At 40.6% G+C, this 17580-nt stretch overlaps 3 protein-coding genes across 3 annotated transcripts in view; all 3 read right to left on the bottom strand.

Annotated features, from left to right (window-relative positions):
• Positions 1–92: 92 nt before the first annotated feature.
• Positions 93–1454, bottom strand: LOC306926229 (tubulin alpha-1D chain-like; the record flags this gene model as incomplete). The annotated part of the gene is made up of 1 exon (XM_079505492.1): positions 93–1454. The coding sequence occupies one exon, from the start codon at positions 1452–1454 to the stop codon at positions 93–95; it is 1362 nt and encodes a 453-aa protein (XP_079361618.1).
• A 1946-nt stretch (positions 1455–3400) lies between these two features.
• On the bottom strand, positions 3401–4756 carry LOC306926228 (tubulin alpha-1A chain-like; the record flags this gene model as incomplete). Its single annotated transcript, XM_079505491.1, has 1 exon — positions 3401–4756. One exon carries the CDS (start codon positions 4754–4756, stop codon positions 3401–3403), a length of 1356 nt encoding a protein of 451 aa, XP_079361617.1.
• A 495-nt stretch (positions 4757–5251) lies between these two features.
• The window catches only part of ggt5b (gamma-glutamyltransferase 5b), a 38135-nt gene continuing 25806 nt past the window's right edge, over positions 5252–17580 (bottom strand). Inside the window, exons 2-12 of the mRNA XM_079505236.1 lie at positions 17387–17514; positions 16897–16992; positions 14580–14775; positions 11680–11840; positions 8734–8880; positions 8284–8414; positions 7695–7879; positions 6973–7064; positions 6770–6879; positions 6307–6417; positions 5252–6058 (exon numbers count right to left, since the gene is read on the bottom strand). Of these exons, the coding sequence (XP_079361362.1) occupies positions 5912–6058; positions 6307–6417; positions 6770–6879; positions 6973–7064; positions 7695–7879; positions 8284–8414; positions 8734–8880; positions 11680–11840; positions 14580–14775; positions 16897–16992; positions 17387–17514 (1504 nt within the window). The 3' untranslated portion in view covers positions 5252–5911. The remainder of the gene's footprint in view (positions 6059–6306; positions 6418–6769; positions 6880–6972; positions 7065–7694; positions 7880–8283; positions 8415–8733; positions 8881–11679; positions 11841–14579; positions 14776–16896; positions 16993–17386; positions 17515–17580) is intronic.

Here is a 17580-nt window from a genome sequence, read left to right as displayed (position 1 = left end):
AGAAATTAACTGCAGGTCTTTGCCTGCTTAACTGGTGGTCTGTCACCTCTCATAATCGGTCTATCAATAGGAAGTCATTTACTAATTTGACTTTAAGTCTCGTCTCCTTCTCCTTCATCATCTTCTCCAACATCGATGGACTCAAGTCCAACTTCCTCAAAATCCTTCTCTAGGGCTGCCATGTCCTCTCTGGCCTCAGAGAACTCTCCTTCCTCCATACCCTCACCTACGTACCAATGCACAAAAGCACGCTTGGCGTACATCAGATCAAACTTGTGGTCAAGCCGAGCCCAGGCCTCGGCAATAGCAGTGGTGTTGCTCAACATGCACACAGACCTCTGGACCTTGGCCAGATCTCCACCAGGTACTACAGTGGGGGGTTGGTAGTTGATGCCAACTTTGAAACCAGTTGGGCACCAGTCAACAAACAGAATTTTACGGTTGCCCTTGATGGTGCTGATGGCAGCATTGACATCTTTGGGCACCACATCACCACGGTATAGCATGCAGCAGGCCATGTACTTACCGTGGCGAGGGTCACATTTTACCATCTGATTGATTGGCTCAAAGCAGGCATTTGTGATTTCTGCAACTGTGAGCTGCTCGTGATAAGCCTTCTCGGCAGAGATGACAGGGGCATAGGAAACCATGGGGAAATGGATACGGGGATATGGCACCAAGTTGGTCTGGAACTCTGTCAGATCAACATTAAGAGATCCATCAAAACGAAGGGCAGCTGTGATGGAAGACACGACTTGACCAATGAGCCTGTTGAGGTTGGTGTAGGTAGGATTCTCAATATCAAGGTTCCTACGGCAGATATCATAGATGGCCTCATTATCCAGCATGACAGTGCAGTCAGAGTGCTCTAGGGTGGTGTGGGTGGTCAGAATGGAGTTGTAAGGCTCCACCACTGCAGTGGACAGCTGAGGAGCTGGATAGATGGAGAACTCGAGCTTGGATTTCTTGCCGTAGTCAACAGACATACGCTCCATCAGCAAGGAGGTGAAACCAGATCCAGTTCCACCTCCAAAGCTGCGGAAGATCAGGAAACCCTGAAGACCAGTACACCCATCAGCAATAAGACGGATCCTGTCTGACACCAGGTCAATGACCTCCTTTCCAATGGTGTAGTGTCCACGGGCATAGTTGTTGGCAGCATCCTCTTTGCCAGTTATCAGCTGCTCAGGATGGAACAACTCTTTGTAGGTCCCAGTGCGTACCTCATCAATGACAGTGGGCTCCAGGTCTAAGAAAACAGCCCTGGGGACATACTTCCCAGCCCCAGTCTCGTAAAAGAAAGTGTTGAAAGAATCGTCTCCTCCTCCAATGGTCTTGTCACTGGGCATTTGCCCATTGGGCTGGATCCCATGCTCCAGGCAATGTAGCTCCCAACAGGCATTACCGACTTGGACACCGGCCTGTCCGACGTGGATGGAGATGCACTCACGCATACTTGTATGAAATTGTCAGGTGCTTGCTTGTCTGTCTCCTAATGTAATATCTCTCCTCACCCTTGCTCTATATTAACCTATTGTGGTAGAACTCAAATTAATGTCTATTTTCATGCTACAACAGACCTTATGTAGGTTGACCGAGTTGTGGTCTCTGACATCACACACAACACAAACCGTTGCTTAATGACACCAACTTGCATAGGTGTGTGAGTCCTGATAGACAAGCTGGCAAAATCTGCTGCACATACAGTACGTACTACGTAGACTTTGTCTGTTTCTCGGTATAGGTATTGTCAGGTATATTTGTCATACATATGAAAACCAACCAAATGAATTGATTAATACCAAAATTCTATTCTTGGAAAAGCACACACACAGGCACTTGGGTGGCACAGTGGTATAAGTAGCTGCCCAGTGCCCACCACTGTGGAGTTTGGGCATTCGCATCCACCGCATTGCATTCAACTTCGTTAAGCATCTATACAATTGCCCTGAGTTCATTCGGAGGAGTGCATGGGTCATATTTGTCACTGCACGTACTCCTACAGGCTGGGCCGGCACCTGTCAGCACGGAGTGTTGGGCGGGCTGTGGGAGGAGAAGGATAGAGGCTTTGTCCTCCCGGTGGGGGCTCCTCACTGGCATATGAGCCAGTAGGATACAACAGCAGTGACAATGCAGATAAGGAATCAATTAATTGGCATAATGACTAAATTGGGGGGTTAAAAAAAAAGAAAAAGTGCACACTTGTCCTCCTGAGTGTTTGTTCTCCTATTTTTATTTATTATTATTATTATTATTGTTTATTTAATAATCTAATTAATTGAAGGAAAGTCTTAACAAGAGTAATACTATATTTAAAATGATCACTTATCAGAAATAGGCATCGCATCCCACTGATTACAATGAAAGCTGTTTTGGAGTTTATCAATTATTTCAATTAATTAAATTAATTAAAAATAAATATTACCATATTGGATCAGGAATGTGACAAAAAATCTTGAATTTAAGGCTTCATAGGGTGAGTAATTGATATTAGGGGGATTTTTTGGGGTGTTTGTTCAGATCAAAAATGATTTCTACAAAATATGCACATTTTGAGACATCATCACTGAATTTTGAAGGTAGCTGTGTGATTTTCTTTTCTTTTTTTCTTTTTCTTTAGAATGGAAAGACTCCAGAATATTCATAACTGTTCAACACTGTTCCGCATGAAAGTCATCAAACCTAAGATGGCAAAGTAGAGCAGTGTGTTCTCCTTCTCCCACAGCAGAACAGAGAATAGAAGAGATGTGTTTGTAAAGGCCTCTTCTTATCTTGGCAAAAGATAGTTTGAGTTTTCATGAATAAGTCCTTAACTTCTGACAATTCAGCAAAAACCTTTTAAGGGGAAATGACTGAGTCTGTTCATTTTATTTATTATTTTTTCTATGATTCATGTTTGGGAACACACACACACACACACACACACACACACACACACACACACACACACACACACACACACACACACACACACACCTATACAGATATATAGATAGTTTTATGTTCCCGAAACAATGATTTAGCAGCCATGCAGTGACTCTGAGGACCTCTTGGGGGCACGGACCCCCTTTTGATTTGTTTTTTTGTAAATATTTAGTGGGCTGGCTCTAGTAGAGCAACTCACATTATTTTGATGTTTGGTTTGTTTATTTATTTGTTTACTCATTCATTCCCAAAAACACTGGATCAGTCCAGATTTTTTCATGCTTTAACCTCCGTTGCATTCAAAATGTAAGGTTGATGCATGGTGAATGAAACTGTGAAATATTTAGTTTAGTTTTAGTTTAGTTTTTTTTGCTTCATACTGAATTATGAACATTGCAAAGCGCTTTGAAGAATGCGCTACAGTAATGCACAATTTCCCATTCAGGGTCTATCAATACGAAGTCCTTTTAAATGACTAATCCTCTTCTCCTTCATCCTCTACATCACCCTCAGTGGAGTCCATTCCAACTTCCTCATAATCCTTCTCTAGGGCTGCCATGTCCTCTCTGGCCTCAGAGAACTCTCCTTCCTCCATACCCTCACCTACGTACCAATGCACAAAAGCACGCTTGGCGTACATCAGATCAAACTTGTGGTCAAGCCGAGCCCAGGCCTCGGCAATAGCAGTGGTGTTGCTCAACATGCACACAGCCCTCTGGACCTTGGCCAGATCTCCACCAGGTACTATGGTGGGAGGCTGGTAGTTGATGCCAACTTTGAAACCAGTTGGGCACCAGTCAACAAACATAATTTTACGGTTTGCCTTGATGGTGCTGATGGAAGCATTGACATCTTTGGGCACCACATCACCACGGAATAGAAGGCAGCAGGCCATGTACTTGCCGTGGCGAGGGTCACATTTTACCATCTGATTGACCGGTTCAAAGCAGGCATTGGTGATTTCCGCGACTGTGAGCTGCTCGTGATAAGCCTTCTCAGCAGAGATGACAGGGGCATAGGAAACCATGGGGAAATGGATACGGGGATATGGCACCAAGTTGGTCTGGAACTCTGTCAGATCAACATTAAGAGCACCATCAAAACGAAGGGAGGCTGTGATGGAGGACACAACTTGACCAATGAGCCTGTTGAGGTTGGTGTAGGTAGGACGCTCAATATCAAGGTTCCTACGGCAGATATCATAGATGGCCTCATTATCCACCATGAAGGAACAGTCGGAGTGCTCTAGGGTGGTGTGGGTGGTCAGAATGGAGTTGTAAGGCTCCACCACTGCAGTGGACACCTGAGGAGCTGGGTAGATGGAGAACTCCAGCTTGGACTTGTTGCCGTAGTCAACAGACAGGCGTTCCATCAGCAAGGAGGTGAAACCAGCACCAGTTCCACCTCCAAAGCTGCGGAAGATCAGGAAACCCTGAAGACCAGTACACTGATCAGTCAGTTTGCGGATCCTATCCATCACCAGGTCAATGACCTCCTTGCCAATGGTGTAGTGTCCACGGGCATAGTTGTTGGCAGCATCCTCTTTGCCACTGATCAACTGCTCAGGATGGAACAATTGTCTGTAGGTCCCAGTGCGCACCTCATCAATGACAGTAGGCTCCAGATCTACAAAAACTAATCTTGGTACATACTTTCCAGCCCCAGTTTCAACAAAGAAAGTGTTGAAAGAATCGTCTCCTCCTCCAATGGTCTTGTCACTGGGCATTTGTCCATTGGGCTGGATCCCATGCTCCAGACAATAGAGCTCCCAGCAGGCATTGCCAACTTGGACCCCAGCCTGTCCAATGTGGATGGAGATGCACTCACGCATTTTTGTAGGGTTCAGACACACTTGACAACAACGGGTTCTCTTTCAAAGGGTCTTGGTATCTCGCACTCCTCTCCTCTATCTCTCCAAGTTCTTCCAAGTTCTCACGATTTCACACTTTACCTATGTTGCCCGTATGGTTTGGTTGAAGTCAGTGTCTGAAAGCATTTACACCACACACCACCTTATGTAGCCTAACCAATTTCTGGTCTGACGTCACACACAACACAAACCATGGCCTGCCCTAAAGGTCCTTGCAGACTGCTGCATTTTTCTGAAAAACAAAATTAATCATGACTTGAGAAAATTGGAAGGCATGTTTAGTATGTTGTTTTTGATTTAGTGAAGCACTGAATCTCACACGCAATAAATACATGTCTGGATTTTACATTTTATTGTCTTCTTCATACCAGGGATGTATTCTCAAAATCAATCTTTGTGAAAACTGTAGAATTATCTTAAAATAATTTTGACATAATGCAAACAGAAAAATGTACATAAGAGTTATTAACCAAAGTAGCTACAAAATAAGACAATAAAAGCATTCACATTTCATTCACAAAGTAGTACTACAGTAACCAGTAAAAATATCTAGCTGCCCTGCCAGCGGCACTAAAAACAATCAGCCATGTTGGTCCAGCCATCCGTCCGTCCATCCGTCCGCCTGCCTGCCATTTTATTCCAAACAACATATTTCTCGCTGTTGAGCAGAAGACTTGTATCTCCATATTTTTCACAAATTAATTCCATACTGTACTATGTAAAGTATCATGAAAAAGTAGCGGAGATCTACAAGCTCACAATGTGTTGTGATGCGACGCATTAGGTTTGTACTGTAGATCTGCTATGTTTTGACGTGTTATGTGTCGCAACACGATCTTGTGACCACTGGAAAGTAACGTGACCACTGGAAAGTAACAGTTTTGGACATACAAGGTTTCTGGTGAGGCACATGTCATTGTACAAGGCTTAACATAAAATAAGTCTTGAGTGCAGGGTCCAGTACAAAGATGATGGCCTCTCCGGCCTACAGAATAATGATGGCCTCTTGGGTCTACAGCACAAAACCTTTCAGCCTTTGATGCTGTATGATAGAACATATTGCATGTGATCAGTGTTCGTAAAGATGCTTTGAAGTCTTGTTGCACGAATTCGGTGTCAGTATCCAGCTGCGTGGCCCAACTTCCTGGAATCTGATATCGCTGTGATGCAGCCACCTTTCCGTGAAACTGCATTGACTACATTGAAGGCGTAATTCAAATCCTTCACTTTGTGTCCAAGAGCTTTCAGCCCCTCTATCACCACCTAAGAAGAAACACACACACACGCGCGCGCACACGCTTGCACACACACACACACACACACACACACACACACACACACACAAGATGACCAGAAGGTCCTAGCACCAAGTTGAACTGGATAATCTGGGTTTATCTTATCTTATTAAACAACCAGAGTAGGCTACAATGTATTTGTAAGTCATTCACCAATCACCAATGCTAGACAGTTAATAATAATAATAAATAATAATAATAATAAAAACAGATTACCTTATCAAAGCCATCCTCAAACCTCAAGTTGTTTTTGGCATCAACATATACAATTCTGTCATCAATGGAATCTTTAAGATTCATCCCCAACCACAGGTGATTCATTATAGACTGGAGAAAAAAAAGAGTTTCACAAATACATCTCACAGATATTGATATTGTGATCAGACTGTTATCATAATCATGAAATGCAAATGTTTAAAAAGACTGAATAGGAGGCAATCAAATAATCTAAAATCTAAAATAATTCTGTATTTGTAATTATTTTAAACTGTGGTTCTGCAGGAGACTATAGCTGTGTATAAGAGGTCTGTCTCTGTTTCCGGAACTAATCTTGTAAAGCGCTTTTTTTTTTTTTTTACATACACCTTTAATATACTTTTTTAAATACCGGTACTTAACTTTCATTCATTTTATAATGTAATATATTAGGAATATTAAATTAGGTACATAACTGACTTACCAAGGCCATTGCTGTAGTTATCATGCTTCCCCCGGACCCTCCAATTACAAGAGTTTCTCCAGTCCTCGAGTCAAATATCACTGGAGCCATTGAGGAAGGTGGCTGTTCGCCTAATGCAAAAGAAAAAACATTCGCCTACATCAAAAAACAAGGAGAAAAACACAAAACGATAAAAAGACAATTTTAAAATGCTGTGGCATTACCTGCCCTCATGCCATCTGCTCTCCCACAGAAGTCAACCAGTTCATTGTTCAGAATTATGCCAGTTCTGGGAGAATAAATGGCGGAGCCAAAACTATAAAATAACATAACAATGTAATATTAGAAAGCATCAGAATTGATTATTTTGTAACTGAATACATTAAAGATGATATTCTCATGTGTATAATGTGTTGAAAAAAGATGTTTATGAAATAATACATCCACAGAGCTTTTAAGAAATGTTCAGAATAAAAGTATTGCTTTTGTTTAGCTCTATAAGCTGATGCCTGACGGTCACACTATCTATGTGCATGTGGGTAAGGTACTTTTTTAGACTAAATATATTGTTCAAATATATCAAATTACAATGTTTTCAAATGCAAGATTGCTACAGTTTGCTGTGAAGGAGCATCATCTAGTGGCTGAATGTTAACTATTGAACCTTTAAATAGATTCACAGCAGAGCAGCTACTACTGGCCATGTGTACTATTGTTTGCAGATGTTCACCCATGAACTTTTAGCATACTGAAACTGCATACAGTCAGTTTCAGTATGCTAAACTTGCCCACCTGACCTCAGTGCTTATATCTATCTCGGTCGTTTCAATCTGCAACCCAAATCCCTCCCAACTGGTTGTCTGCGGAAATATATAGACTACATGGAAAGGGTCCTCAGTGCAAAAAAGGTTGTGGACCCCTGCTTTAGCTGATGCTTTCAACTCACATTTGATTAATAGTACTTGTGACAGACACAGCGGAACCATCCTCAGCCAGGACAGACACATGTGTGGTTCCCATACGGTCAGAGGAAGGCTGTATATTGTAGTACGAGTCATCGTGTGTACGGTCTGTGGATATCATTGTCCTGATGTGGTCAATGAAGTCTGGATCAATCAAACGAGTTGCATTCTGTGAATACATAATGCCAGGATGAGCTAGTACTGTGTCATCTTACTGTTTCTAATAGAGATGTAGTCTTGCGTAGCCATGATGATCAGAGATACTTCTTGGGACATTCATTCATACATTTCTTGGGCTTTCTTGGGTTTATCATTTTAGCAGACCTTGTACTGTACTTCCCTATGCTTGTCCATGCAAACTGTTAATAAAGTATTCAATCAATGAAAAAACGATATATATTATTATTAGGAAACTATTGTTGTTTAAAGCAGTGCAAGGGCCTTGTTAAGTATACTGTTTTCCCCCATGTTATAGCCCATATATTGCATTTAAATTTCCCCTGGCTACTTGAGACTAATAAGAGACGTAATGTGAAATAAGTTAAGTGTAAGTAAATCATTTCTGTTCCGCACCTTTCCAGAATTGAAGATAGGATCATAAATACTCTTCCTTTGCCCGTTAGCAAATTTAGCTGCCTCAATGTAACGCTGGTATGTTTGGATCTTCTCATCACCAATTAAGGATTTTGGTGATAGGTGGAACCCTAAGTGAAAGGATTTCAGACAACTGTCAATACTGTCACTGAAATAAATGGAATAGAATGACTGATTACAAATAAAACTTTGAACAATAACATTGTACAGTATGCTTCATAAAACGGACAGCAAATATAGTAGAAGAGGCAGTTGGTGGGTTAGGACGTTTTGTGTTATCCTTTTAGCCTAAATGATTTACTGTACCGCTGTGCCATTTACATTTTTGACTAATAAAGTATTCAATCAAAATCAATCAGGTGTAACATTCTGCACTGTGATTGCCACAGTCACTGGACTACGCAGGGTCTATTGAAGAGTTAAACAGACCTTCCATGAGCTTGAGAATGAAGGCGAGCAAGGCTCCCCCAGCAGGAGGTGGAGGGATGTGCATTAAGCCATTTTCCAAAGGAATTGTCCATGCATCCTGTATTCGAACCCGGAAAGAACTAAGATCCTCCAATGTCATACTCCCACCTAGCAGAAATCAGGAGGAATAATAGGTAAGATGCCAACTGTTGACGTGTCTTCTCATATAAGAGATAACGGGCCCTATTAAGCAAGTGGAATCTAATTACATATAATTTTACAGTTTTTAAGACGTGGGGGCGGGTGCAATGTCATATTACAATTATGGGCCAGGTAAGAAGCGCTTTCGACACCCCGTGGTGTGAGCAAAACGGCCTTGAATTAGTCATGGGAGTGTTTAAGGGAGTTTTGAGGCTTACCCAATGAACATGTCCGTACTATTCTCTTTACGACACCAGCTGATGATGCGCCCTTTTCGGCAAGTGGTATTACATTTCTGCAGACTGGCGCCATAGACATGACATGACTTTGTCACATTTGGGTTAATTATTCATATTGCACTGCATGCTGTCACCTTTATGCCTCCAAAGAACAGATCCACAAGCTGTCACAGCCATGATGTGCATAGCTTGTAGGCCTATGTCTCTATTTTGTTAAGTAACTTGCAGTTTTCATTGGAAAGTCATTACAGCGGCGCAGCCATATGCTAAGGGAGGGAGATATACGCACATCGTCACATAATTTGTTTCTGTTCTAAGCATGAAAAACAGCTGTAAAAATCTTTATTCTAGTTCATTTGATTCATAAATGAATAACTAAGACTTTGAAATGGCACCTACCTATACCTTTCAGATCGGAATGGAACTGCGAGTAGATACGCAGCATTGGCTGGCAAATTGGCAATCCATGCGTAATGTTCCCAGAATCGTCTAACCCCCGAACATACAAGTTCGTTTGATATTGTTTAATTCGATAAAAATAGAACCATGTACCATACAGCGAATGAAAGCAAGATTCCTAAGGAATATGGGGATTTTTACATTTTAAAAAACGGTTGAGAAATGAGAGAACCATGAGTGTTTATAATATCAAATATTATAAGAATAATATGAAAGACAAACGGGCTGTGAAGAGCTCAGCTCACCATCCCGACAAGGAGGAAATATAGCCTATAGTGCATGCACGTATATGCACTGACTGTTGCACACACGCTCTTTATTTGTTTCTATTGAAAAACACCAGTAAAATAACGTTTATTTTATTTTATTTCATTCGAGTCACGACGAAGGAATGAGTTGAAATGCCATACGTGCGCCATGCGTATTGCTGCGGCCCCAATGTTATGGTCTTCGCTCGTAGCATATTATTGAAGAAGAATTGAGTCGGGTGTGATACAGCGTATGAAAGCAAACCTCCCAATGAGTATGGAGATGTTTTAATTTCTAAAAAAGGTTGAGAAATGAGCGATATATGACCCTTTATAATCTCAACGAGAAAGCCAGAAAACTCGCTGTTGCCATGTGTCATAGAAACAAGTAAATAGGTCTATAAACATACTCCCAAAAGAATCGCATATAACAGGGGTCTACAACCTATTTTAAATGAAGTGCCATGTTTTTATTTTCTAGATAGTGAGTCTGCCATATCAAGATTCCTTTTAATGACACCACATTAAAATTTCCAGCATATTTTGATTGTCCACAAATATAAAGTTCTTCCTTCTTTTTACATATTTTCTTGCACATTGTTAGAATGATCATTATAAATATATATCCCCCTGCAGTCAGAGTTCATTGTTTTAATGAATGAATGTGATGCATTGTGAGCTGGTAGATCTGCTATTTTCAAAAGTAATCTTTGAAAAAAGTGACAATTGTGGAATATTTTTGAAAAATGTTATTGAAACATTTAAAAACACAAATCTGTCATGGGGGTCACTGGCTTAGTTGGGCAAATGCATTAATCTTTGGGTCCTTGACATGGGAATGTCGCTGTGTGAGGATCACTGGTTTAAACAACATTAGGAGAAAAGCCCAAATAAGCACTTTAGAAACAAGAAAAGCAACCACAACTACCAATATTTACAAGCATCTTTGCAGAAAAAGAAGCCGCTTATAATAAACAGACATGGCAACACTCCAGCAGCACTCCAGAGCCGCTCAAGTGTAAAATGAAACAGTGCTTTTTGCTTTTAAGACGTGGTCAGACCCAGGCGGAATCGGTATGCGCTGAGTGTTTTTAGGTCAAGGGGCTTAATAGCAAATTAGCGCAAAGCGAAAATAATTAACATATGGACACTCCCCCAATGCTAAATTATGCAGGAACGTGGTATTCCATATGAGTGAGCGCTCACCACGGCTTCCATAATACGAAAAGGCGCAGAGCGAGGGCGAAATCTGTATTACCGCATGGGTTTTTCGTCTTGCTTAATAGGGCTCAACTAGTCTAACTAGATAACTAGATAACTCTATGCCGACCATACAACTGATCGGCATAGGACATATAATAGTATAATCTCGTATAAGTAAGATTCATTCAGATTTGTATGTTTCAGAATCATGAAAAACCCCTAGTTGTCACATGCTACTTAAAGCATAAAGACATTTTGAAAATGTTGCCTTATATAGGTTGTAAAGGGTACCCCAGCTTATTATGCTAATTATGAAAATGGCCCAACATATGCAAGTTAGCATCCGGCAGTTTCTAAATGCTGGGGACCCATAGGCCTACTCAACATTTCTAACATAAAGCTTTAGGGTACTCAAAATGTTCACAAGGCAAGTGGACTATTAGTGAATTGAATTGTATCAGTAGGCGGAGATCTCCAATGTGAGGAGATGACAAGTTCGACATTCCTAGAAATGTCAGAAACCTGTCCCAATGGGACAGAAACCTGTCCCATTCGGTCAACCGATGCATTGATCCCCCCCAAAACATCAGTAGTATAGCACCCTGCTGACATCTCACCTGCCTCTTTAATGTCTTGGATCAAGTCGAGTCCTATCTTCCCAGTGTAGAAGGCATCAGCCCCTTGCTCTGCTATGGTTTCCATGGTTTCTGCCAGCTTAGGGAACTTTAAAATATCCCGTGCATTCATAACCGTCTTGTTCTTGTTACAGAACAACTCACTGGAAAAGAACATCCACAGAGTCAGAGAGCAAAATACTTATTATAGAAAATAAACCATAAACAGAATCCACATGCAACAGCAATACAATGCACATGACTATGTGCATGGTTGCCTCTGCTCTGCTGTCGGTGTGTGAATGTAAAGCACTTTGACTATAGAAATGCAGACCATTTACTGTAGTGAAATGTGCTACTCTCAACAAGACACTCACATTGTGTCTCTTTAGAAAGGCAGTGATATAGGGACCTGTTTATAATATATTTTAAAATGCATTACATCCACGTTTTCTAGACAGCTCATTTGATTTGAATCTAAAAAGTTCTTCAGGTATGTGGAAATCATTCATGTAAATCGCTTCGAGACTTCAGGAAAAACCTACACTTTAAAAGAGCCCTATTAAGCAAGACGAAAAACCCATGCGGTAATACAGATTTCGCCCTCGCTCTGCGCCTTTTCGTATTATGGAAGCCGTGGTGAGCGCTCACTCATATGGAATACCACGTTCCTGCATAATTTAGCATTGGGGGAGTGTCCATATGTTAATTATTTTCGCTTTGCGCTAATTTGCTATTAAGCCCCTTGACCTAAAAACACTCAGCGCATACCGATTCCGCCTGGGTCTGACCACGTCTTAAAAGCAAAAAGCACTGTTTCATTTTACACTTGAGCGGCTCTGGAGTGCTGCTGGAGTGTTGCCATGTCTGTTTATTATAAGCGGCTTCTTTTTCTGCAAAGATGCTTGTAAATATTGGTAGTTGTGGTTGCTTTTCTTGTTTCTAAAGTGCTTATTTGGGCTTTTCTCCTAATGTTGTTTAAACCAGTGATCCTCACACAGCGACATTCCCATGTCAAGGACCCACAGATTAATGCATTTGCCCAACTAAGCCAGTGACCCCCATGACAGATTTGTGTTTTTAAATGTTTCAATAACATTTTTCAAAAATATTCCACAATTGTCACTTTTTTCAAAGATTACTTTTGAAAATAGCAGATCTACCAGCTCACAATGCATCACATTCATTCATTAAAACAATGAACTCTGACTGCAGGGGGATATATATTTATAATGATCATTCTAACAATGTGCAAGAAAATATGTAAAAAGAAGGAAGAACTTTATATTTGTGGACAATCAAAATATGCTGGAAATTTTAATGTGGTGTCATTAAAAGGAATCTTGATATGGCAGACTCACTATCTAGAAAATAAAAACATGGCACTTCATTTAAAATAGGTTGTAGACCCCTGTTATATGCGATTCTTTTGGGAGTATGTTTATAGACCTATTTACTTGTTTCTATGACACATGGCAACAGCGAGTTTTCTGGCTTTCTCGTTGAGATTATAAAGGGTCACATATCGCTCATTTCTCAACCTTTTTTAGAAATTAAAACATCTCCATACTCATTGGGAGGTTTGCTTTCATACGCTGTATCACACCCGACTCAATTCTTCTTCAATAATATGCTACGAGCGAAGACCATAACATTGGGGCCGCAGCAATACGCATGGCGCACGTATGGCATTTCAACTCATTCCTTCGTCGTGACTTGAATGAAATAAAATAAAATAAACGTTATTTTACTGGTGTTTTTCAATAGAAACAAATAAAGAGCGTGTGTGCAACAGTCAGTGCATATACGTGCATGCACTATAGGCTATATTTCCTCCTTGTCGGGATGGTGAGCTGAGCTCTTCACAGCCCGTTTGTCTTTCATATTATTCTTATAATATTTGATATTATAAACACTCATGGTTCTCTCATTTCTCAACCGTTTTTTAAAATGTAAAAATCCCCATATTCCTTAGGAATCTTGCTTTCATTCGCTGTATGGTACATGGTTCTATTTTTATCGAATTAAACAATATCAAACGAACTTGTATGTTCGGGGGTTAGACGATTCTGGGAACATTACGCATGGATTGCCAATTTGCCAGCCAATGCTGCGTATCTACTCGCAGTTCCATTCCGATCTGAAAGGTATAGGTAGGTGCCATTTCAAAGTCTTAGTTATTCATTTATGAATCAAATGAACTAGAATAAAGATTTTTACAGCTGTTTTTCATGCTTAGAACAGAAACAAATTAAGTGACGATGTGCGTATATCTCCCTCCCTTAGCATATGGCTGCGCCGCTGTAATGACTTTCCAGTGAAAACTGCAAGTTACTTAACAAAATAGAGACATAGGCCTACAAGCTATGCACATCATGGCTGTGACAGCTTGTGGATCTGTTCTTTGGAGGCATAAAGGTGACAGCATGCAGTGCAATATGAATAATTAACCCAAATGTGACAAAGTCATGTCATGTCTATGGTGCCAGTCTGCAGAAATGTAATACCACTTGCCGAAAAGGGCGCATCATCAGCTGGTGTCGTAAAGAGAATAGTACGGACATGTTCATTGGGTAAGCCTCAAAACTCCCTTAAACACTCCCATGACTAATTCAAGGCCGTTTTGCTCACACCACGGGGTGTCGAAAGCGCTTCTTACCTGGCCCATAATTGTAATATGACATTGCACCCGCCCCCACGTCTTAAAAACTGTAAAATTATATGTAATTAGATTCCACTTGCTTAATAGGGCCATTTGTGTGCTGCATATAGAGACCTGAATGACAAATTAATCACAGCTGGCTTTCTTTCTTTGTCAACATCTTTTTAAAGGCTTTGGCAAACTTGCACTTTGCTATTACATTATGAAATGCAAGATCATCACACATGGAGAAATACTCTACCACAGAGAGGAGTTCTTCACAACTGGTTCTATTAGCCGATGTTTCAGGACGCCGGCCAAAAGGGGTGGCATAGAGAACCCCTCCCTGGCCAGCTTAATGGTGGGTTCAAACAACTGGGACCAGCGCAGCTTCCCATAGCGTTTATGAACTTCCTCATAACCCCGGAGCTCTCCAGGAACACCAATCCACTGGCTGCCTATAGTGCATGCCATAATAAAGAACGGAGAAAAGAGAAAGAAATCATATACTACAATTGGAAGTGTTTCCATTCATGTTCAAGGCATCGGTCAGTCAGTCAGTCAGACTCTCTCTCTCTCTCTCTCTCTCTCTCTCTCTCTCGTCCAGTGCTGATCAATGATATACAGATTTGTACTTTCAGTTTTATTTTCGTTTTTACATTTCTTTTAAATTCTGTTTAGATTCAGTACAATTCCCAAGTGGGCTTACTAGTTTCAGTATGATTTTATTGTTTAAGAATGTTTCATTTTTTTATTTTGTTTTTATTCAGTTCAGTAATAGTATGGTGCCCCGTCAGATTGAAACTGATGATGACCAACTATCTTTGACAATCTTTGATGGTCAGCCTTGATGGTGCGTTACGTCTCATTGATGGGCTATGGACATTTCAGAAACGTGCCCTACCAATAAGGGATGGGGATTTCCAAGCAAATAGAAACTACAGCCTCTCTCTTCCTGGAAAATTAGCAGGCTGAAATAGAAGCCCTTTTTCTTGCAATTAATTAACAAGTTAGACATGTTTGAAATGACCGAACCTACCGATGTCGTCACTGACTGATAGGAAGGTTTGTGAACTGTCCACAGCCCTCCTGAGACACAGTGAGTAGATGTGAATGGTGCCACCTTATAGCGAGCATTAGTGAGAAGAACCAATCATATGAAGATAGATCCTGAACATGGGTGAAGTGCTCCCTTAAGAAACTTAAGTTTGTGGACTTAACCCCACAAAACTGCTCTCCAGGCAGTCAAGGCACTTGATAATAAATCATGTTACTGTGACTGTCCCATTTTGATGCATCCACAGACCAGCTGTGCCCTTTGACAACCTTCAGGGATTTGAGCAAATGATGCCTCTGAGATTGACCAGCGGAGGACTCTCAGAGGTCTTGGTGAGTGCAGAGGTCAGGGCAACAGGCCTGTTGTCCTGACGGCCAGTGAACCATGGCTTTAGTTTCTGGAGACTGGAACTACGGTTGTGAAACAAACCTCTGAAGCTTTTGACAGAGAACAGCGATTGAACCCTTGTAGGAATTTTATGAGTAATAATAAACAACAGGGAAAGTTGCTCAAAGGGGCTTTGGTTTCCCCCCAAGTAAGACATATGGCCACCATGTGAATATTAAGGTCAAGGGCTTGTAGACTCAGCATGATGTCAGAGCTTGTCTTTTACTTAAAGTTAACACGCTGGGGGAACATTGATCTATTTAAATAGCTAATAAAGATTAGTCAACTCCCGCAACTGGTGGATCAATAACCATTAGTTATTGATCCATGGTTTGCATTTTAACTGGCTATTGTGTTCACTTGTATGTGTGATGTATTGTTTTGTATGGTTTGTTTATTGTTTATGTAATAGTGTTTCATACTGCTCTCTTGCCCCGATCACTCTTGGAAAAAAAGATTCTTAAAGGGATATTTAACTTTCAAATAAAAAAATATATATATAAAAAATAAATGAAAAAGGTTTTCATGTTTATTTTATTTTATTTGAAAGAGAAATATGCCTTTAAATGAAGGATATGATGACATTCTCCACAACTCCAACCATGCTGTTGCAAACCTATATGTTTAGCATAATGTCTTACTGTACCACGTGCTGTTTACATTTCTGACAAATAAACTAGGGGAAAAAAGTTCAAATATACTATATTCACAATAATGTTAGGGCCAAGCACCTAACACGTGTGCCTGCATTTATTCCACTTGCCCGTTACAATATAAATTACACTATATGTTCTTCTTTTTATGAGGGGGTGGGACCTAATATGTAAGCACTTTTCTGTAAGTGTCTCAGTCATCAGCTTGGTGAAGCAGAAACCGAATTTCCTGTGGGATTAATAAAGCTCTACCTTCTTAAGTAACTGCAGGGCAATATTTCTTTCTAATGTGTGTATATCTGTCATTATTGAAGACAACACGTCTGTTAAACACTTCCCATTATATACTGGCAACCACAATTACAGTAGACAATTGTGTTTTTAGATAGACAAAATGTACGAACTATACAAATACATTTATTTTATGTTTGCATATTTATACATCATTTTCATTTATGAGTATAGCAAACCACTATTCCTACCTGTGGTAAGTGTCATGCTGGTCGGGCAATCTTTAAGCAGATTAGCCTTGAATGACTGTGGGACAGTCTCTCTGGAGTTGAAGACTTTTACTGCACCTATAGCAATAGATATAGATATGATAATCTAGTTAATGATTACAAATGGCAATTGACCATATTCTTACAGCAGCTGTTTTGCTCTTACTTCAAGTTCACACTCACCGCGTAGGCTATGATGTAAGAGCAAAATGGCTGCCATACTGTCCACTGTGTTGGGTAAGGGTAAAATTAGTACAAAATCACACCATAATGTGAAGTGAGCGGTGGCTTTGGAGTCAAGCACAGTTGTTGATTAATATAATGTGTAATGTCTGTAACGCGCAAATATATATATATATATTTAATATGAATTAATATTAATATTAATATTAATATAAGTTTCTCCCGGCGGATCCTGCCGGGAGCTGCCTATGCCATAAAAAGCATAGGTGAGTTCCAGGCTAACACCCACCTGTCTTATCCTTTATAGTGAATATGGAGCCGCCCCCAAGCCCCATGCTCTGGGGATTCACTAAAGATGTGCACAGAAGAGCTGCAATGGCGCCATCTACTGCTGAGCCTCCCTGTAGCAGCATATCTCTGAAAAAGCAAAATAATTAGAAACATGTGTTTATTGGATCAACTGAGTTTCTGTGTCAGCTAACC

This window comes from Electrona antarctica (assembly GCF_951216825.1).
Source record: "Electrona antarctica genome assembly, chromosome: 7".
NCBI lineage: Eukaryota > Metazoa > Chordata > Actinopteri > Myctophiformes > Myctophidae > Electrona > Electrona antarctica.
Note: the sequence above shows the minus strand (reverse complement) of the source record. Positions and strands in the feature narration are given on the sequence as shown.